Genomic DNA, 22,035 nt, shown 5'->3' on the forward strand with positions numbered 1-22,035 from the left:
AGGGACAGTGAGTGGTGGGTCATCACGCTGGGGTGGGAGGTGGAACCGTGAGCATGCGGTGGGCCGTGTGCATGTCCCTCTCTGCGTCCCCACCTCTGGTCCTTTCCTACCTGCCAGCTCCCGCCTGCCTCCCTGAGGGGCAGGAGTGGCCCAGCGGGAAGGACCAGCCTCTGCAGGGACCTTGTCCATCTGACCTGAAGGAGGAGGGAGCGCTGGAGCCGCCGGGCCTGGGGGTAGGCGCGCAGCTGGTGTTGAGGACCCTGATGTCCCAGCCGCTGCCAGCTGCACATCAGCACAATGGCAGTGTGGACGCCCCCTGTTTTCCTGTCCTCCTCCTGGTGCCATGCTGCCTCCCTCTGTCTTGTGGGAGTTTGGGTGGGGCGGCCCCCAGGTCAGCCTGGGACTTTCTTGGGACCCAGATCCAGCCAGGCCTGGACTTGTAAGTCACATGAGACAATAAACTCTCTTGTTGGATAACCAAGTTTGAATTGGGTTTTCACACAGGGCTGGTACCATGTGGACCCTTGAGTTGGAAGATCTGGGAGTAGATGAGGACCTTGTGCCCCCAAAGAGGTGACATACTCAGCCTCTCCTCTCCACCCACCCCCACCCCTCCCGACAGTGGCTCTGCTGGGTGTCCCTAGATCCTGGAACGTTCTGCTGGCAGGGGGGGCAACCTGGCCTGTTGCCTGGACTTTGAGTGTCTGTTTCTTAGCAGCAGGTCTGTGGTGCGTCACCTGATTGCAGACAGGTCCTTAGGCCATGGCCCGCCCTGAACTCCAGCCCCACACGTGGCCAGTGGCTACGGCCATCTCTGGCCGGAGAACTGTGCTGCGATGCTTGGGGCGTGGCTGGAGGGTCTGCAGCAGGCTGGGGCTGGGCAGCACTGTCACCCTAGGTGGCAGCAGGACAGATGTCATTATCCCCATCTGGGTGACAGCACCTCAGCATGGCCTGGCCCCCAGCAGGGCTCAGTGATGCCTGTTAGGGAAAGGATGAAGTAGCTGAGGCTTAGGAGTTACATGACACCCCCACAGTGGGGCCAGAGCTCAATCCCAAAGAATATTTTGTCTCTGGAGGGAGAACGCCACAGGCCACCCCCCACAGAAGGACTGTGGAAGAGACTAGAAAGGGCATGGATGTGGGGTCAGAACCTGATTCGGGCCTCAGTTCTGCCCTTACCAATTGTCGGCCCTCAGAAGAGCGGCTTTCTCCCTCTGCACCTAGTGTACTTATCTATCTGTAAAATGGGGGGACAACAGCATCCACTTACTGAACCCACAGCTCGGGGGTGGCACATTCTCTGTCCAAAGCAGGGGTCTGCACCTGCTGTCCCTTGGACACCCTCCCTGTCCCCACTCATGGGCAGCAGCCTGCAAGAGGAGACTCCTCTTGTCCATGGAGAGAGCGAGCGCCAGCCTCCTTCCTCCAGGGGGCGCTGCCCTGGTTGCTAGCTCCTGCCAAGGACGCAAAGGGGAAAGAAAAAAAAAGGGAAAACCAAAGACCCCCAAACCTGTCCCCCTGCAGGTGCCCTCCACACTGCAGTGAGCTGCGTGCCCGCTACCCAGCCACTGCAGAGCTCCCGGCGAGCTGTGACAAGGGACACCCGACAGGCCAAACGCCCCTGCTCCCTGGCATGCCAGCCACAGCAGCCGGCGCGGCCTCTCCTCTCCGTGAACAGGCTCGGCCCTGCCACTTCCTCCCCACCCCTACTTAATGGTGGGCAAGGCTGGGGACGCACAGCCCTGCTGCCGCCACCACCTGTGGCCTGGGGGGGACCCAGGCTCCGGGTCCAGTGTTCATCAGCGCCTGCCTTTGCTGAGTGGAAACCCGGCTGCGGAGGACTCAGGACTTCTTTTATGAGAAGCTGTATCCCAAGACTTATCAGTGGCTTCTGGGTCGATGTGGGGGGAAACGGAGCACTATCTATTGACAGCTGATGACTTTGAAACCTGAAACCCGGGCTGAGTGAGTGGGGAAGCCCACGGCCACGGGGCTGCTCTGTGAGGAAGGCCAACGTGCGCCCTGGCCCACCTGGTCCCTGATGGGGCCTCGGGAGCTCACTGTCCCCTCAGGGCCTCAGTTTCCCCACCAGTTAAACTCTGGGGCTGGGACAGGCGAGGTGTCTCAGGGTCCTGGCCCGCTGATGTTGGGGTTCAAGCACAGGCAGGCCCAGGGACGGTGCCAGGCTGCCCCCACCGCCCCCTACCCCCACGGCCCTCTGCAGTCAAGGCCTGAGTCGGCTGTGGGTCAGGGCAGAGCTTATTTAATTAGTCTCCTCCTGCCTGTGCCGGGCAGGACACACTCAAGTCTGAGCTGGGGCTCCAGAAGCACCCTCCGTGCCTGCAACCTCGACTCCAGAGGGTCATACTTGTGCTCTGTGGGAGGGTGTCTTTAGAGTGCCCGGGAGCTGGCCTGGCTTTTGGCTCCAGGGGTGACTTGCGGGGACAGGAAGGGTGGCGGGTGGAGGGTGGGCAGGGGCTGCTGGGCAGTCCCAGGGAGGCTGGCTCAGCTCCAGGCTGCATGGACTGTGCACGGGAGGCCCCTCCAGGCTCCTCCCTCAAGTGCACGGAATGTCTGATACGGAGGCAGTGGGCAGTGCCTCTGAGTCCAATCAGGTGGAGCAGTTAAAGGACCAGGTGCAAAGGGAGAGTGACGGGACCCGGGCTTCGGGACAGTCCCAGAGCACCCCCAGCCCAGGCCCGAGGGTTTCCTTCTCTGGAGGCCCCAGGTCTGTCCCCACTCGTGACTTCCCTGGGGTGCAGGCAGGGGTTCAGGCCAGCAGGTGGGGATGACCTCAGCTCAGGAGGTTGGGGGGCATGACTGGGGAGGGCGGACAGGGTACGGAGTGGGCAGGGGAGACAGAGGAAGGGGCTGGCTGGCACGGGCCCAGAGGCAGGGCAGCCTAGAGCTGCCTGGCTGGCGCCCTCTTCCCTGCCTGTTCAGGATAAAGGGCACAGGGGAGGGCCTTGGGTGGTCCAGGCACTGGGGGAGGGGTGGCAGGATGCTGGGGGCCGTCTCAGAGGGCCCATCACTTGTCCGCATGCTGCAGCAGCAAATCCACGGCCTCCGCGAGGTTGTCCACGTACCCGTCAGCCTTCACTTCTGGATGGTGCTCGTCACTGGGCCTGGAGAGCATGGCTATAGGTTAGTTGGTGGGTGACCCCATGGTGACCCCCTGAAGCTGCTTTCTTCCAGCATCTAGCACAGGCCTGGCCCTGCCCTCAGGAAACCTCCAGGCCCTGCTGCGTCTCATCAGGCAGCCAGGCCTGTGGCCAATGGCTCTCCCCCTCATCCCCACACCCCAGTCCCAGCCCCCCCAACTCAGGGCACATACATCTCCCTCCTGACTGTTCCTGGCACCTGCCCAAACCTTTCCACTGGAAACCTGCTCGGAGCCCTGTGCGGAGTGGCCGCTGGCCCCTGCTCCGTCCGTGCTGCCAGCAGAAGCAGCACAGCCTGAGAGCAGGGGTGGGAGCTCAACCCTGCTCCCAGCTCCCTCCTGCCCAGACCCCAGGGGCCCACAAGCCATCTGGCTGGGGCCCTCCGAGGCTGCTCCTGCCAACAGTGAGGGTCCTGGCGACGCTCCTCTCTGGCTGGGATTTTGTGGGCTAGAACCTCCCAAAGCCTTCATTCATTCCCCAGACCTTTCCTGAGGTCTGGCTGGATGCTGGGGACAAGGGAAGCAAGACCACGCCTATAGGGTCTGTGCAGCACCAAGGGGACCCTGTGTGGGGGCTTTGGGGAGGAGGGGCTGTGGGGTTCTGAAGTAGAACAGGGTTCTAGGTGGGCATGTGGGCAAGGGACTGTAATGGAGCTGGGGCCGCGGCCACAGGAGGCGCTCGGGGTGGGCTCCTGGGGACATCCCACCCAGAGTCTTGACAGTTCTGGAAGGAGCTAGGACCTTGTCCCCGTGGCCATGGCAGCCTAAGGGGGCCATGAGCTGGAGAGGGGGTCCTGGTGACTGGAAGGCCCTTCCACTGCTCTAGGCTGGAGCTGGGTGGGTCAGGGCCGCCCTCTGCACCCTCACTCTGCTGGGGGCTGGCTGCTTCCTTACCATGCAGCCTGGCCCGAGCTCCCTGGGAAAGCCCGAACGGCGCCCTCCCAGCCGCCGGCCCAGCACCTGGGAAGCTCCTCCCTTGTCTGGAAGGAAGTGGTTGAAGTTGGTTCTGACAACATTCCAAAAGCCAAGTTGTCCTTTTTGAAGGGTTTGGCTTCTGCAAAGCAATTTACCCAAAGACGGCCGTCATGGGCAAGGGCACCTTTTGTTTTTACAGAGTTTTCAGCCCAGTGGCCTGGAGGCCACTTCCCCAGGGGCTGCGGAGGCCCAGGACCTGGGGGGAGGGCAAGGTGGACACTCCTTATGACTGGGGGGGGCAAGCTTTGGCTCTGCCCTGTCCCCTGCCCCTGCCAGAGGACCCCCACTTACTCACCCACCCTCTCGTACGGGCCGAGGCCACTTTCACTTTCCCTCCTGCTGCCATCCCCAGGCACAGCCTCCACAAGTCTCATATCATCTTCTCCTCACATCCTCGGGGAGGAGGCAGGCACCCCATCTTAGAGATGAGGAAATGGGGGCTCAGAGAGGTTCAGAGACTTGCTCAAGGTCATGCAGCAGGGAGAGCAGAGCTGGGATCTGACCTGGTTCTTCTGACTCCCAGCTATATCCTGGGTGCCAGAGCCTCCAAGAGCATGCCTGGCGGCTGGACGTTCCCAACCCTCCAGGAAGGTCCTGGGTCAGCAGCGCCGGCTCTAAGCACAGAGACCACCTACAGGAGCCAGGGCCAGTGGGCATCGCTCCTCTGGCCTTCAAGGGTGGCCACCCTGCGGTTCGAGGATCAACATGCTCGTGGACAGATGCCCCAAGGGCGCATGACTGCCCCAGAGGTGAGGCCCCAAACTGTGAGCCTTGGGGACAAGACAAGGGGATGAGGGCACAAGGGTCCTCACCATCACCTACGGCATCAGCAACTCAAGCAAGAGTAACTCTCGTGTTGTGCACGTATCTTAAGGGATTGTTATTTTGTTCTTGCCATCACAGACACAAACAATCTAGGCACGTGGGAATTCAAGATCTCCGTCATCCTACGTCAGTGCCGAGACACGCACTCATCAGCACCAAAAGCTTGTATGTGGCCACTTTGGGAAACTGTGTGTCGGTACCTACTGTGACCAACCAGTTCCACTCCCAGGTGTACACACAATGAAAGTGCATCGACATGGTGCTAGAATGTTCTGAGCAGGTTTAGTCATAAGAGCAAAAAGGCAAAAACTGCACAGACGTCCATCAGCGGGAGAGTAGTGTGCACGTCAAAACAGCGCACGACAAGACTCGGAAGGAACTGCTCCTGGGCTGCGACGCCCATCCGATGTCATGCCCAGACCTCATGGCGGGCGCAAGAAGCCAGGCTCACAGACCCCGAATGGGATGAGCCCTCGAGACCAGTCTCCAGTGCAGAGGCCGGAGGAGGGTCACTTCCTGGGGGGTGCGATTGGGGTGCTGGCAGTGTTCTAGACCTTGACCTGGGGGGTTATGATGGGGGGCACACAAGGGAAATGCATCCTGCTGTTCATTGTCGTGCACTTATATGCACATGGACAAAGCTATCTAGAACATGCTTTTGAGGTATATTTTACCTTGAAAACTTAACTAAAATGTTGCACATGATCTCACAAATGCAAGGCGTCTATTTCCTGTCACTGTGGCCATTCTCTGCTGCCTGGGGGACAAATCCTGCCTGCAGCCTGTTTTTGTACAGCCCTTGAGCTAAGCACGGTTTTCATATTTTTAAGGCCTTGTAAAAAGAAGAAAATATGCAACAGAGACCACACGTCACCCACAGAGCCTCAACCAGCTCCTCTGCGGGCCTCTACAGCAGAGGCTGGCAGAGCCCTGGTCGGGCCATCCATCCTCCCAGGATGGGGTGCTCATAGCCTCCCACCTGCCCGGGGCCCTGTGGACGGTCCTTCCTGTGGGCAGCTCCTCCTCCGTGGGGACCCGGTGCTCTACACTCAGGCCCTCCTGGGGTGCAGGAGAGGCAGGCTCTGGGCACTGGTGGCATGCCTGGCTCCAGGGTGTGCAGACACCCCTCCCTGGTACAGACTGAGGGGCCGGGCAGGGGTCCCAGGTGCCCCTGCAGCTGCTAATGCACCCCCTCCCTCGCGTCTTTCCCGGAGCAGGAATTCTCTCGGCAGCTCCACTTCCCAGCCTGGCCCAGGACACACAAGGTAGGGGGCGGGGCCCTCTGCGAGAGACAGAGCACCTGACTGGACAGTAAACCCACTCCCTGGCAAACCGCCCCTCTGCCTCAGTTTCCTCATCTGTGCCCTGAGGATCAGCAGGGCTCCACCCCCACCCACCATGTGACCTTGGGCAAGGGCCGTCCACCTCCATGCCTTGGTATCCCTGTCTCTAAACGAAGGTGACAGCAGGACACACGCATGGACTCTCATGAGGAGTGCAGGAGCTGACCGGTGAGGCTGGGGGACAGGCCTGGCGTGGGGGTTCAGCACGGTTCCCGGGACCACTGAGAACCCAGCAAGCTGTTGGATTGTGCCCTAGGGCCAGGGCCGGGCTGGCAGGGAGAGGGAGGGTGACCCGGCCTGGACCCTACCCTGGCCCACAGGCTGGTGGGGGACAGACAGATGGGCCGGACGGATACACATCAGTCTTGGAGGCACAGGGAAGACAGAGTGTGTGTGTGCAGGGGCATGTGTAACCATGGGCAGTGGAGTGGGACAGGCAGGTGGGCTGGGACTAGGACCCTGGGGGGACATCCTGACAGCCTGGAGTGCCCAAGGAAGTGGTCACAGCGGGCTCCAGCCCGGCAGCCGGCTCTGCTGCGCTCTGCCCCTGCCCTGGTCTTGCCTCTTGCTTGGCCGGTGTGCCTGAGGCTCGAGTCCTGCGTCGCCCTGGATGCGCCCTTTCGGGCATCCCTCAGCTACCCCTGGGGCCCAAGGGTGGCCCCGGAGTCCTGCTCAGCGACGGGCCCCAGTGCCCCACTTCAGAGGGGGCCATTGGGGGCAGTGGGCGGCCAGGCAGGCTTCAGGCCCCGCCTGCCCGGGTGCTGACGCCCCTTGTCCCTGCTCTGTGCCCCCTCCCCCAGGTCCCCACAGTTCCCATCAGACTCCCAGCTTTTCTCTCCACCACAGTGAGGTCAGCGTGGCTGCTCAAAGCCAAACTGAACTTCTCCCAGCAAACACGCCCACCCCAATTCATCATCCAGGTCCCCGGGCAGCTGGCCCGGAGCCCCTCCTTGGACCCCTTTACTAGACCTTCGGGCCGGGTTTACTGTCCAGTCAAATGAACTCGACCTCGAGAGGGAACAAGAGATCCGTCCATAAAAGAAGACGCTTTGTAATGACATTCTAGCCGGTCCCACGGCATACGGTACCTAGCCGCATGGCGTGCATGGCTAATTATGTTTAATTACATATCGTTTAAATTCAAGAATCCATTAAAGGAAAGGATTGCATTAGCAGCCGGCGGTGTTTGCCAACACACAGAGGAAATCGTGGACTTTTATATCTTCATTATGTGACGCTGCCGTAGGCTGCGGCTCTCCGGGAGCTGGGGACGTGGAGGGGACTCATTATGGGCCTGCCCACTCTGAAGCCCCTGATGCAGCTAGGCTTGGCCTAATGGACTGGGCAGGAGAGGATCCCACTCCATGCCAGCCAGTGACCTATGACCCACGGGGCCTCCAAGACCTCACACTACGGAAGCTGAACCAGAAACCCAGCAAAGACTTGCCCCTCGGCAGTGGGAACCGAGCAGAGAGGGTGATGGAGAAAGGGGCCAAGAGACACATGGGCCTTGAGCAGGCCCTGCCAGGACAGAGCAAGCCATCAGGGAAGGAGGGGAGATGGGAGCGGGGGCTCGGGGGAAGAGACAGACAGAGGGACACAGAGATGTGCACACAGAGGAAGAGAGAGGCGAGAGGGAGGAGAGGCAGGAACAGGAAGGGCAGTGTGACAGAAACAGAAAGAGACATGGGGGAGGGAAGAGCAACTGAGTCAGAGACAGGCAGAGAGTGGGGGAGAAAACAGAGCAAAGAAGGTGGGAGAGAGCAGGGGACAGACACACCGGGTGGGGCAGGGGCAGAGAGAGACAGAGGCGGAGAGAGGGATGGAGGGAAGGAGGTGAGAAAGAGAGACGGGTAGAAAGGGACAGAGAGCACATAAAGTGTGTGTGTGGGGGGGGGACAGACACCAGAGTCTCCCGGGAGACAGATGAGGAAACTGAGGCTCAGGGAGGTGAAGAGACAGCTTGTAGGGGGCAGAGCAGAGAGCAGGCAGCACCTGGCCATGTCCCTGAGCGGGGCCGGGGCTGCCTCAGTGGCCCTGTTCCAGGCCACGTGTGCCCTGACCCCCTCTGCCCCCCGGGGACCTAGTGGACGCCCCCTTTCCCTGAACCCTAGGAGATCCCTGTGGGGGTCACGGGACTGCCCCTCCCCTGCTCCAGGCCTAGCCCAGGCCATGCAGGATGAACTCCCTGCTCTGTCCACCGCGAGCTGTCTCTTCACCTCCCTGAGCCTCAGTTTCCTCATCTGTAAGGTGGGCACATGACCCGGCACTCAGGGCCACTCTGAGCGAGAATCGAAGTGTGACCGAGAAGGCACCTGGCACTGTCTGCACTGGGGGGTGGGCCTCCTCCTGTCCTGCCCTCTGTCCTCCTGTGGCTCACAGCGGGAGGGGTCTGAGGGAATTTATGGGGGACCCAAGGGGTCAGGGAAGCTTCCAGAAAAATGGACATTAGGCTGGACAACCCCCATCCACTGTCTTCACCGCCATCCTCCTGAAGCATCAAAACATGGTCCTTGAGGATGTCTCCCTAACTAGGCGGGAGCGGGGCCCTCCAGTCCTGGCCCAAAGGTGGAGGCGGAGGCAGATGCCCCGGTGTCCAGGGGATCCTCTCTCCTCCCCGGGCTCCTGTGAGCGGCGATCTGGCGTCTCTGGGGGGTGGATCCTCCTTGCACAGCAGCTGTGAGTGGGTCCTGCCGCCCCAGTTTTGGAGCTGGAAGCGGAGGAGCAGGGCTGTGACAAGTGGTGGCAGGATCAGGAGGTCAGCCAGGAGCCAGCATGGCTTCCACCTGCCCCCTCGCTGGGCTGAGCCCATTTCCGGAGGGTGCGGTAGGGTCTTCTGCTCAGGCCTGTCCCTTCCCCTCACTGGCTCCTCCCTCCCTGTCCTGCAGCTCCCACTCTCCCTATGTAAACTCTGCTGTGGCTCCCTATTGCCCACGTCACAGCCCAGCTCAGCAGAGTAGACAGGTCCACTCTAACTGAGTACCCTCCTTCTACACGCCAGCCACCCAGCGTCCAGGGCCCGCTGGTCTTCAGACATTCCCTCTCTCACACATCATTGTCATGCTGTGTCCCGGAATGGCATGATCACTAGGTCCTGCTCCACCTGCAAACTCCTACTCACCCTTCAAGACCTCACCCACTTAATCCCATCTCCAACTCTGTGCTCCATCCCGCAGGGTGAGCTACTCTTTTCTGAGCACATAGGACTTGTCCCCTGACTCCCCTGTGCCATGCTGACTGGACATCTACTGGTGCCTGCTGACCTGGGCTGCCTAGAGGGAAGGGCCAGGCACCCAGGAAGTGTCCACCATTGAGTGAATGAACAAAAGGCCCCTGCCCAGGCAGGGCGCCGCCTGTCATTAGCCATCCCTCCCCCTCGTGCCCTGTGAGCCGAGGGCAGGAGGGAACGAAGGAGGCAGAGAAGGAGGCTGAGCCGGGACAGCTTCCCAGGCATGGTCTTTGTACCAGCGAAAGGAAATGGTGGCTGGACTCCCCAGTGGGGAGCGCAGCAAGGACGGTCGCCACTCCTGCCTCCTTCCCCTGGGCCCACGCGGGGCCAGCACCTCCTCCCCGGCTCTGCCGACTGAGGGGACACAGGGGCTACCTCTGCGTGTGGAGTTCTGGAGGGCTCGGCGCTGCCTGCCTGCCACCCCCTGCCCTGGTCCAGGGCAGGGCCAGACAGAGGCCACGGCCTGGCCCATACGGGAAGGGCACGCAACTTCATCCCCAGTTGTTTCGGAAGCGCTGGCCACACCACCAGCCAAGTGAATTCAGGGCCCTGGTGCCGGCACGGGGAGGGTGACGGCACTGAGACTGATGCCAGTGCTAGCTGTGCTGACGGCGTTGGAGGAAAGGACAGAGGGTGTCGATCCATGCAGCCGGAGGTGACGACACTGGGCAAAGGGGTCTTTCCATCTGAGCCCAGGAGTCCGAGACCCGGGGTAGGGCGAGAGCATGGTCTCCTGCAAACGCCAGGAGGACGTGCTGGGAGACCCGCCGCCACCCGCCCCAGGCACCTTGCTGCAGTTTGATTAAGGGACTCTGGCCTTTGGCCATGACCCAGACATGAGGCCCACGCCACAGGCTCCTTGCCGTCCACCTGCTGCCCCAGGATGCTCACTGTCAAGAGGGCAGCTTGCTGGGGCCCCGTGGGGCACGCAGCGACCCCTGGACCTGGGCTGGCTGCTGGCAGGTGCCTGCCGGTCAGTGACCTTATCTGGCCAGGAAAGTGGAGTTGGCCACAGATCTCAGACGGACTGCTTTTCCTCCTCTGTCCCCTGGGCCAATGCAGGACCTGGGCTCTGGAGGTGGGGCAGGCCCAGACTTGGGCAGACACCCCGGACTCCTCTGGGAAATGGGGTCCTGGTGCTTACAGAGAAACCTAGGCAGCAGCTTCTCCCCAGGGGCCTGTGCCCTCCTCCAGCCAAGGCCTGCTGAGCCCTGCTTCACAAGGGGACCCTGACCTGGCTCCTGCCTGCTGGGACGTCACCATGGAAACAAGAACCAGGCCCTGCGCCGTCCTGCCTGGATGCCTCAGCTGGGTGCCTGGTCCTCGGCTCCAGCCTCAAGCTCTGTCCTCACTCAGAGATGGGCTCAGCCCTCAGGCCTGTGGCCCCCAGCCTTGCCCACCAGGCTCCTGGACCCCTGGGTCCTGTGTCTCTTGCCATTGGTCCTCATTCCCAGTTGCCGGGGTCCAGCCTCTGCCTGAGGCCTGGCACAAACCAGCCTGGAGCCCCTGAGACCCACCTGGGGACCCTGCAGCCTGGGGCACCTCCTGCCACGGATGGCAGAGACCTGTCCTCCCCTGGCCCAACCAGCTCACACAGACAGGGGCTTCTTGGGTGCTTTCAAACCATGTTGGGGGGCTGGCCCCGTGGCCAACTGGTTAAGTTAGCACGCTCCGCTGCAGGCAGCCCAGAGTTTCGTTGGTTCGAATCCTGGGCGCGGACATGGCACTGCTCATCAAACCACGCTGAGGTGGTGTCCCACACGCCACAACTAGAAGGCCCCACAACTAAAATATACAACTATGTACTGGGGAGAAAAAGGAAAAAAATAAATAAAATCTTTAAAACCACGTGGGGAAAAATACCGAAACAAAAACCCTAGGCCTGAAAGAGTCCTCGGCCCAGCCCACTGAGGCCCATGGCTCCCTGGCCAGGAAAGGGAATGGGGACACACACTTCTGCTGGCTGGGACCTCCCTTGGGGTCAGAGCTCTGCCAGGGGAGGTGGCCACGCCCCAGAGCTCCCTTTCCTGGCAGGCCCCAGGGCCTCCCCTGTCAGTTGGGCCGTCTGCTCATCTGTAACAGGCAGGAAAGGGGAGGGGGGAGGGTGGCCCTCCCCCAGAGCACACCCCATGGAGTCTGTGCAAACAAGAAGGCAGAGGCGCACCCTGAGGATGTGCCGGCCTGTACCCCCCACACGCCTTCCCCACACCACCCTCCTCGCACCTCACGTGAGCCAGGCCCCTCAGGGCATGAACGTGGGGCCAGGAGCCTGGCATTGAAGGGAGGGACAGGGGCTCGCAGTTGGCTGCCTCCCCCTCCCTCCTGCCTCTGCTCGACAGAGGAGCTAAAGGCGGAGTGGGGTCCTGTGCCTGCCAGCTGGGAGACACACGGCATGTTCACTGTGGGCTGGGGTTCCCCCCCGGGGAGGGGGGGGCACGTTATTTGTGCTTTCTGCCTCATGGGCTCCGTGGTCCCTCCAGTGTCCTGGTGGTCTGCTTCATCTGGATGTGGTGATGAGTGGGGGCGAGGGGCAGGGCTGGGCTAACGGGTGCCCCTTTCCTTCAGGCAAGGGGTGCTCCAGGGCCCAGAACCCTGGCCTGACTGACCTGACCTCCAGCTGGGAAGGACCAGGGGTCTCTCTGAGGCAGAGGAAGGGACTTGCCACAGACTGGAGCTGCCACCCAGCCAGCAGGCAGGTCCCAGGATGCGGGCAAAGCTCGCCTGGCTTGAGGGGTAGGTGAGCCACAGACGCTGCACCACAAGGACAAGGGGACAACTGGAGCCCGTGTCTGCCGCGGGCAGGCTCTGAGGAGCATTTCCCATGTACCCTGCACGGCGCCCCATGAGGTGGGCACAACTGGCCCATTCTAGAGATGACAGACACCCAGATGCAAGCAGGGGTGGAACCTGCCCAAAGTCACAGCAGCACCTGGCAGAGCGGGGACTTCAACGTCCGTGTCTGGCTTTCACGCAAATTGAGATCGCGGCTCGTTCTAGTGCTCTGCCCTCAGCGCCCGGGACATGTTTTGCATCTGGGAATCACTGATGCGCTGGCTGACCTCCAGCCAGACTGAGTGCCTGTGGGCAGGGACGCCCTCCCCTCCGGATCAGCTCAGGACACAGGTGGCCCCGGGGCGTGACCACCAGCTTCAATGAACGCAGTGCGGACAGCACGGTGCTGTGGAAAACCGACGAGGAAAACGAAAGAAAAGTACTACGCACGCTGGAGCCGGCCCCAGGCAGAAGCACAGAGCCGCCGGTCTCCTTACCAGGCCGTGCCGTCCATCTCTAGCACTGGGGCCAGCCAGGAAGAGGGCACAGGCCAGAGCCCAGCCGCAGTGGGACTTCCCCATGGGCCCTGGCACCCGCCCTTAGGGCCACTCTGTCCACAGGGAGGAAACGGGCCTGTTGACGGCGGTTTCAGCCTGGCGGCACCTTGTCAACCAAAACCGACCCCCGGCACCAGCTGTTTCCTGCGCGGTTTGCACCGCCTGCGGGCGGCCGGCACCTGGAGGTGCTGAGAACAGAGACAGGACGCCCGAAAATAGTGGGTGGTGCTGCATGGCCGCCCACTGGTATTTGGAGTGGGAGACTCCCTCCCACTGACACACGAGCCCTCGGCCCCGGCTGGAGCCCCTGCCTAGGCTTTGCCCAGTCCACACGCACAGTACGGCCAGAGGCACAATCCAGGGACCTTGGACATGTCTGCGTGGGTGAGTGTAGTGTTTTCCAAAAACAGAAGCTGGAAGTCTGGCTTCTTTTGAAAATCTGGAAGATCCAGTAACAACGGGCTGGCATCCCCCAGGCAAAACTGAGCTGATGCAGAGGCAGCTGCCCCCTTAAATGGGGCAAACAGCTGATGGTTTGCCATACTCCCCACCACTCTCTCTCGTCTCCCTATTCTCAGACCAGGCCTGGTTCCCTCCACTACATTTCCTGCCTGCCCCTGCAAGTATCTGAATTTGCTGCCCTGCCGGAAAGTGTTGGCTATCTGGGACATACTTCCCAAGGAACAAGTCACCTCCTCCAGGAAGGCTTCCCTGAGCCCTTTCCTAGCCCTCACCTCGGCGAGGTGCCCATTCTGTGCCCCATGGCACCTGTGTCGACCCCTTCAGAGGACCTGTCACTCTACTGCAATTGTCTGGTTGCCTGTGTCATCCCCCTCCAGACTGTGCTCCCTGAGGTCAGGGGCATCCCAGTGGTGGTCCCATGCTCCCAGCATAAGGCCCTGGCTCCTGGCAGAGACAGGAATAGCCAGCCAACCACCTGAGCAGGCGAGCCAGCAGCCTCCTTCCGTCTGACCATCTGGGGCTGTGTGTTATCACCCATGCATCTGGCTCCCTAGAGATCTAGGCGTGGGGACCAATCTGTCCCCATAGCCCAGGGGGGCTGGGCAGAAGGGCAGGTGTCTGAGGGTTGGGGCCTTGGATCCCTGGCCTGGCCTCACCCTCCTGCTTCCCTCTAGAGCCCAGGCCCCAGCATGGGGCCATGTGCACTCCGAATTCCTCACCTCCTTGGGGAGGCCCCAGTGCTGAGTCCCCAAGCACCTGGGCTCTCGTCTGGGTGGCAGGGCCAGGCCAGAGAATTTCCTTCTGGAGAACCACTTACCAGGGTGAAACGTCCTCTCCCCCCAAACCCTGACTGTCAGAGCATGCCACCCACCCCAGGGCCAACCCCCAGTCTAAGTGAGTCCCAGAGGCAAGCCCCCAGACCCCAGGCCTGCAGCTCTCTGCGCCTGCAGGCTGAGCAGGCTCCAGCACTGAGGGCAGCATCCTGAACAGAGCTGCAGGTATGGGGGCTGCACACAAGCAGCAGCGGGGGCCGAGAGGTCTGGGCAGGGCACCCATCGCCCCTGCAGCGCCCCATCACCAAGACCGAATCCAGGCTCCCTAGCGTGGCCCATGAGGTTACCCCGGAGCCCACCTGCCACCCTCTTCTCTCCTTCCCTGTCACTCTCCAGCTTTGGTGTTCATCCTGTCACGTGCCTCAAACTGTCCACACGGCTGCCCAAAACTTCCTCTCACGCCCACTCCTCTCTGCAAGGCCCAGCTCAGATTGACCCCCACCACGTGGCCTTCAGGACGCAGCCTACCCCCTGAATGAACAAGTGAATGAATGAATGAACACCTGTAAGGCCTCTGGAACACAGGCCCAGAGAATCCAGTTGGGACCTTCCAGAATGGGGGCCTGACAGGGTCATGGGAGAGCACCCCAGCATGGGCGGCTCTGTCCACGGAGCTCCCTGGGAGGCAGGGCAGCCCCAGAGCACCCCAGGTCAGGCCCGAGCAGTCAGCCGTCACACCACAATCACTCCCACAGGTCGTCTAAATAGCAAGGGCAGTTTCTCTTTTCTTCCCCCTTTTTGTTGCCAGAAAGCATTTCAGGTCTGACCTGAGGTCCCCGACTATAGCCCCACGCAGGACTCAAGCCTCCCACACTTGGGCCAGGGATGGGCAGGGAGCTGGCGGCCCTCCTGCTAGTCTGGCCTGCTGGGCCTGGCAGAGGAGGCCTGAGCCGGGTTTGGACAGGGCTGGCCCTGACTGCTGTGTGACCTTGGACAAATGTTTAGCCCCTCGGAGTCTGGACTCTCTCATTTGTAAGTGGGGCTGAGACAACCTCCTCCGAGGGCTCAGTGGAGCCGGTGAGATGATGCAGCCGGCACAGGGTGTGGCCCCCACAGATGCACCATCTGGGTGGAGGGATGGACGGCAGGGGCTGGACCGGGTGGGTGGAGAACCTCAGGGGCCTGCTCTGGCCGGGGGAGCAGCAAGGTCCACAGCTCCTCACGGGAAGCTCATCTTGGGCTTGGTGTCTGGGAAGCAGATGCCATGTTTTGAGAAGGTGGCAGGTCCTGAGGGCCAAATACCTTAGGGGGCTTTGCCCAAGGGGCTCTGAACAGGAGCCAGCCAGGCTAGGGACAAGCGCCATGCTCCTACCTGGCAGGTGATGAGCAAACTCGGCGGTGGCCAATGCCAGGCCTGCAGAGATGCCCGTGTGGCTGTGCCCAGGGACAGGTGGCAAGGGGCCTCTCTGACTCCCCTGAGAGAGAGAAGGGGCACCCCTAGGGGCTGCTGACGCAGCCTGTGCCCCCGAGCCTGCCCTCGGGGCCCACTTCTCCAAGCTGACGGGATGCTCTGCTCATAATATTATTCATAATAGTGACAATCACTGAGGCTTCTCCCTCGGGGGACCTGGCGAAAACCCTGCTCCGGTTTTCGCAGCAGCATCTTACAACTGACAAAATGGAGGGTCAGAGAGGGTAAGCTGCCTTCCTGGGGTCACAGAGCCAGCTGGAAGGTCTGCTGCCCCCCCACCAGGAGCCAGGTAGCTGGGCATGTGGCCTCGTGGCTGAGGAGCTTCTGACGGCTGTTTAGAATATTTTGATAAAAACATGTTGAACACCTGGTGTGTGTTTTGATTAAAACAAGCTGGCCCAGCCCCCTGCAATGTGCTCTCCAGCGGCTGAATCCCCTGAGAGGTCCGCCTGTGCCTGCACCCAGGCCCCTAGGGGCACCGGGCGGGGCGCTCACTTGCGGCCTCCCCAGAAAAGCCACCGCACCCCCTCCTCCCCCCGCCTTTGAGGCTAAACCACTCGCCATCAGCCCAGCCGGCCCTGGGATCCACAGCCAAGTTATGAGTTCTCCACTGGTGGCCCAGGAGAGGGAGGGCATGGGTGGGGCCCCTCTCATGCTGGGGGCATGGGGGTCAATGGTCCCACACACGGAAGGCTGCTGTTGTCACCGCTACGTCCGGACTGGGGAGCTGGGCTGGGGACCCTGTTGATGACGGGGGTTACTATGGGTGGGGACCGTGCTGGCGCCTCCTCGAGCTGTCCTGGGAGGTGGTACCCATACTCCCCCTGACAGGCGGAGAAACTGAGCTCCGGGCGGCTGAGAGCAGGGCTCCCCCAGCACCTGTCCATCTGTGAGCTTCGGAGGAAGGTCTCCTAAGGCAGGGTGCCCACAGCCGATGGGCTAGGCTGCCCTGTCCTGGGTGCTGTTTAGGGTCCAGTAAGGAAGCTCTCATTCCACAGAAGCGCACCCTGAGCTGAAAAACGCAGTGTCACAAACTCCACGGCCTCAAGAGCCCCCATGGACTGTGGGCTACCAGCCCTTACCTACTCTGCGCGTGCGCCACTGGAAAAGGGTTGAAACCAGCACTCCACCACCAGAAGGTCCGACTGGCCACTGCGCCCGCTGAACAGCGCCCAGCATCACGAGCCGTCAGGGATGTGCAGACGCAGAGCAGCACCCACCGCACCCACACCAGGATGGCCAGAGGGAAAACCCCCGAGTGCTAGAGGACGTGAGCATCGGGGACCCATGCTGGTGGAGTGCAAGATGGGGCGGTGCTCTGGAAAAACGCCTGGCAGAGCTGTCCTAACGCTGGACACAGGAATACCGCGTGACCCGGCGATTACAGCCCGGGCGTGTGCCTGAGAGAAATGAGGCTCCGTCCATGGAAAGACAGGACGGGAACATCCCATCAGCTCTGTTCATAATGACCCGGAACCGGGAACCACCCAACTGTCCGTCAACAGCAGAATGAATAAATTGTGGCCCAGCCATACAATGGAACGACACACAGCAAGGGAAAAGAACAGGCTCCTGCTACACACAGCAATGTGGATGAAATAAAGAGTTGGTTTTTTAAGTGTCCCAGGCAGCCTAAAAAGGCACACAGTGATGTTTATACTAGCACAGAGCCAGAGGAAGTTAGAGAGGCAGCCCAGAAACCACAGTGAGCAAGAGGGGAAATACCTGTACCACAGGCCTGGGAATCTGAGCAAAAACATGTAGCTTTGAGTTCCCTGGCAGCCAAAGCAAAGAGAGAAACCCTGGGGGTTACACAGAAGCAGACTGTCCAGGAGGGACAATTCTCCTAAGGAGGCTCTTGTCCCTGCCTCAGGTGAGGGCATGCGTGGCCTTATGCAGGTGAGGCTTCAGCAGGGGTCTGCAGAAGCTCAGAAGTTGTTCTTCCCAAACGAGCAGACCCCTGGGCCTCTCAGTCCAAGGTGCCTGTTGCATGGCTCCGAGACTGGCTAGACCCACTCCCCTGACTTCCCGATGCCTGGCACCGTGAGCGGTCACTGGGTTGCTCAGCCCAGGTTCCCCAAACTGGCTCCCACTTGTTCCCTTGCTCCCACCTGGCCCCCACCTCGTTCATGGAAGTCCCTCCTCCTCTCTGGGCTTCAGAGTCTCCCCTCAGAACACCAAGGAGCTCCAGCTGACCTTCTGGCTCTCCCATTCCTTTCTCCCATCTGTGGGTGGACGTCTCACCTCAGGGGCTGACAGGGGACAGAGGCAGATGTGGCCCTGAACAGACAGTACGGGGAAGTGGGCACGGGCGGAACAGTGCAGTGCAGGCAAGCGGCGAAGGCCCCAGGAGCCAAGCGGAGTTTTAGAGCCTGGGTTTAATGAGCCCCATGCAGGGATTTCATCGTTCAGTTCCAATCCTGCACATAACAAGTCTCAGAGGGTGCCCTGGGGTGGGGTGACAGCCACTCCCCTCCCTGGCAGCCTCATTCACCCAGCTCGCCCCAGGGCCTGCATGGAGGAAAGGGGCTGAGCCGATCTGCCTGCAGTGCAGGCCCCCACGTGCTCAAGAAGTCCCCGCAAAGGCCGATGTGATGGCAAAGGTGGACCCGAGGCCCTCGCATGGAGAGGACTCTCCCGTCACAAAGAGGCAGCCCGGGCCCACTGAACGAGATGGTGAGCTGAGCATCCTAATGCTGGGCGCTGAGCACCAACGTGCTCCGTTGTGAGGGTCCCAAGTTAACTGTCTGTCGCTCACTCACCATCATCAGGAGCCTCCAGCGCTAACAGGGCAGAAGAAGAAACCTCAGCCAGCTTGCTCCCAACGTCAGTCTCCAGCCGGAGCAAGCGGGGAGAGGAGGGCCTGCGCCAGGCAGGGAGCAGCGCACCGCTGGTCTGGCTCCCACCCATGACTGAGTTCTGAGTGTGAGCGCCTCTTGCGCCAAGGGACCTAAGGAGACCCCCTAGGCCCCTCGCAGTTGGTGGGGCTGTGGGGGCAGCGCCTGGATGCAGCATTTTGCATGCAGGCTCTGGACTCCTGTGGCCAGGGTCCAAACCCCTCCTGAGAAGGTGACTCCCTGTCTCAGGAGCAGCGACGGGAAGCCTGAATAAGATGGCGGGTGCTGAGCACCTGGGTGGGTGGTGGGCTACCTAGGGGTAGTTGGCATGAGCACTTGGACATGATGCGGCCACGGTGCTGATGGCCTTCACAGATGACAGCACAGGCAGGACAAAAAGGACCAAATTGCCCCAAGAAACACTGCAAAGGGGCTGCTCATTCATTTGAAACTGACACCCTGGTTCAAGAGGATGGTCCCCTGCGGGTGGGTCTCTTCTGTAGCATCCCCGCCTCTGGGACGGCCTCCCTGTCCCCTGCGCAGGCCTCTGCGGCCACTGTGTAACTTCTCCATTTGTTGCTATACACCCTGCCTGGGGAGCAGACGCACACTGCTTTGAGGCCCCCTTCCTGGGGATGCAAGCTGACAATGCTTCTGGTGGGGGGTAATTTGGCTGTAGATCCATAAAAAGAATCACAATCTTCAACCCCATTTCTGGAAATCTTTCCTAAAGACTTAATTCTAAAGAGACCTCATACGGAGTCTGGCATGTGGAAAATTGCTGCACCGAAGGAAAAAGCTATGGGTGCCATAGAGATGGCCATGCCGGCACTGTGTACAACAGAAGGGGCCAGTCAGATGCCCAGCACAGGGGAGGGGTTACGGCTAGTATGTTTATCTGCTCCATAAAATATGATGCAGCTATGAACAATGGCCGGGGGCGGGGGAGGTAGACGAGGAGAGTTATCTGTGCACATGACCATGGCTACAGAAGGGAGCTGGCAGAGGCTGGAGGAGACAGCTGGCTGTCTCAGGGAGGTAGGATAATGGGTGGGACCTTCTCTCTAAGTTCCCTTGGAGGCTGCAGGAATGCTATGTTACATACGTTATAAGAAAAGCAGTTTCTGCAGCCCAGCCAAATAGGACAAGGGGTGCAGTGGCCCTCCTGGACCCAGCGGCTCACCAGCCACAGGAGGGGCAGTCCAGGCCAGCCCTGTTCCTGGGGCCCAGCACCTGGAAAGGCGCCTGCTCTGCAGAGCGTGTCAGTTAATTACAGAGCACCCTTAGCTGAGCCAAGTGCCCCGGGGGTCCCTGCAACGTCAAACAGACGTTGACCGCCACCCAGAGACTGCCCAGGGCTGGCCCTCACTGGAGGCCATCAGATAGGCCCAAACCCACCACCTTCAGGACAGAGAACCCTGGGGGCACACAGCACGTCCACAGAGGCACCTCATTCCTGTCCACCCGGAGAAGACTCCACATCCCACCCCTGGGAGGAGCACACAGGAGTGAGCGGTGTGCTTCGGGTTACGTGGCCGGCACGTGGGGGAGCTGGGACTCACGTACTGGGCTGACTGCGATGCTGGCATCTTCCCTGTACCCCTGGACAGAACAAGCCCCCAAACAAGGCAGATGAGCCCCCAAACCCAAGGGCTGGAAGGACTTCAGGGTACAACCCCTCATTACTCACTGAGGCCCACGGAGGGGCAGAGGCTGGCCTGAGGCAGCCCAGCAAGGCAGCACCGAGATGGGAAGACTCTATGTCCTCGCAGAGAGCTGAGCCTGGTTCTGCACAAAAGGCCGTCCGCCTGCCACTCACGGGCAGAGGCCCCAGCAGAAGGGGTCCCTGGGTTCCCTTCTCCCCGGGACTCTCTCTCTCTCTTGCCTGTACTTGCAACACTGGCTGGGGGTGGGAGAGTGGGTATTCCTCATCAGTTCCTCTATACAGATGGGGAAACTGAGGCACAGAAACGGAGGGCTTGGAGCAAACCGGGGGGGAGGCCAGCGCCCCTCCCCCTGTATTTATTTAGCATCTTCCACCCAGGCCAGGTTCCCCAAAAAGCTGACGGACACCACCTCATTCATCACAGTCCAGACGGCACCTCATAAATGGTCAAAGCCGCCCAGTGAGGGGGCCATTCATTCCAGCCCTCGGGGACGCCAGCCTGCCGGGGCAGCGTGCCCCACACTGGGTCGATTGTGCGTGCAGGGACCCCATCCAAGCTGCCCTGGCTCCTGGCGGGCCGCCTCGCCCTGGACGATTCCTAGATGGAATCTTGTTTTCTTCAGTTTCATCTCCAGTCCAGGAAGACGAGCTGCTCCTCCAGAACGTTTACTCAACACTGCTTTGATTTTCCTCAGACCCTGGTCCTGTCCCACGATTCATTGGGAAGCCATAAACTGGCCCCAAACAAGCCTGCCCTGTGGCTCGGAAAACCCTGGAAGCAGCTCCAGCAGCCTCCATCCACCGGCCAGCTGTGGGTGGGGATGGTGGCAGCACTCAGATGTGTTTGCTCAGTGGTCCTCAGGGGGGCGCTGTCCTCTTTACAGATGGGGAAACTGAGGACCGGGAGGGGGAGTCTGGCCGTTGGCAGTGGTTTAGGTTCAGGCTTCTGAGGCCAGGGCTTTCCCCAGGTTCAAGGAACACCCCAGTGACTGCTCTTCCCCCAACCCTCTCAGCCTCAGTGCCCTCCAGTGACCTCTCGGACTCGAGCCCCAGGTTTGGTGTATTTAAGGGCTCAGGGATGGTGGGATCAAGGACTGGCAGGCCAATTTGGTGACGGGTGGGAAGGTAACAGGACCCTCTTCCTCCTGGTGCTGTGTGGGTTGAGGGTTCCGTGGGAAGCAGGGCCCCAGATGCATCGTCAACCCGATTCCTTCCTGGGCACCAGGTGCTGGGCACAGGGCCTGGCACACACAGGAATGCGATCCTTCACTGGTCCCTTGGCCCGGGCGTGTGCCAGGACCACACTGTTCCAGTGACTGAGGCTTTACACCATTAACATCCGAGAAGGCCCATCTCCCTCATGCCCCACCCCACCAAGGTTTCCAGACTATTTCCTTGATTATTTTTCCATACATACTTGAGAACTAACTTGTCCAGTGTGTTTTACGTGGTGGGGAATGGAGGGAGCAGAGCACATGACCCCGCTGGTGTCTTAAATTGTCCCTAAACAAAGTTCTTCAGCAGGAAAAGCCTAATTTCCTCCTCAGAACTGTAGGAAGTGGACTGGGAAGTGCTGCCAGCTCCATTTCTACAGGCCCGAGATCAGACGTGAGATGAGAATGCTGGTTCTCAAATCCGGCTGCTCATGGGAATCACCTGGGGAGCTTACAATTAGAAAAATGACGTGCCTGGTATCAAAGCTGCGGGGTGCAGCCAAACAAGGACCCAGAGGGAAATTTATAGCACTAAACACTTAAGTTAGGAGGAAACGTCTCAAATCCATCATCAAGCTCTCACCTTAAGAAACTAGAAAAAGAAGAGTAAATAAACCTCAGACAAGCAGAGGAAGGAAATAATAAAGATCAGAGCAGAAAACAATGAAACTGAAAACAGAAAAACAATAGAGAAAATCATTGAAACAAAGAAGGAGTTCTTTGAAAAGATCAATCAGAAATGCTAATT

General features: G+C 60.5%; 1 protein-coding gene across 4 annotated transcripts in view; it reads right to left on the bottom strand.

The window, feature by feature from the left end:
* Window positions 1-2,244: 2,244 nt before the first annotated feature.
* Window positions 2,245-22,035, bottom strand: part of LHPP (phospholysine phosphohistidine inorganic pyrophosphate phosphatase) — a 139,563-nt gene continuing 119,772 nt past the window's right edge. For all 4 annotated transcript variants that reach the window (XM_001489690.5, XM_005602168.4, XM_070275841.1 and 1 more), the window contains one exon: window positions 2,245-3,128. In XM_001489690.5, the coding sequence (XP_001489740.3) occupies window positions 3,032-3,128 (97 nt within the window). In that variant the 3' untranslated portion in view covers window positions 2,245-3,031. The remainder of the gene's footprint in view (window positions 3,129-22,035) is intronic.

Source organism: Equus caballus, chromosome 1, assembly GCF_041296265.1.
Source record: "Equus caballus isolate H_3958 breed thoroughbred chromosome 1, TB-T2T, whole genome shotgun sequence".
Taxonomy (NCBI): Eukaryota; Metazoa; Chordata; class Mammalia; order Perissodactyla; family Equidae; genus Equus; species Equus caballus.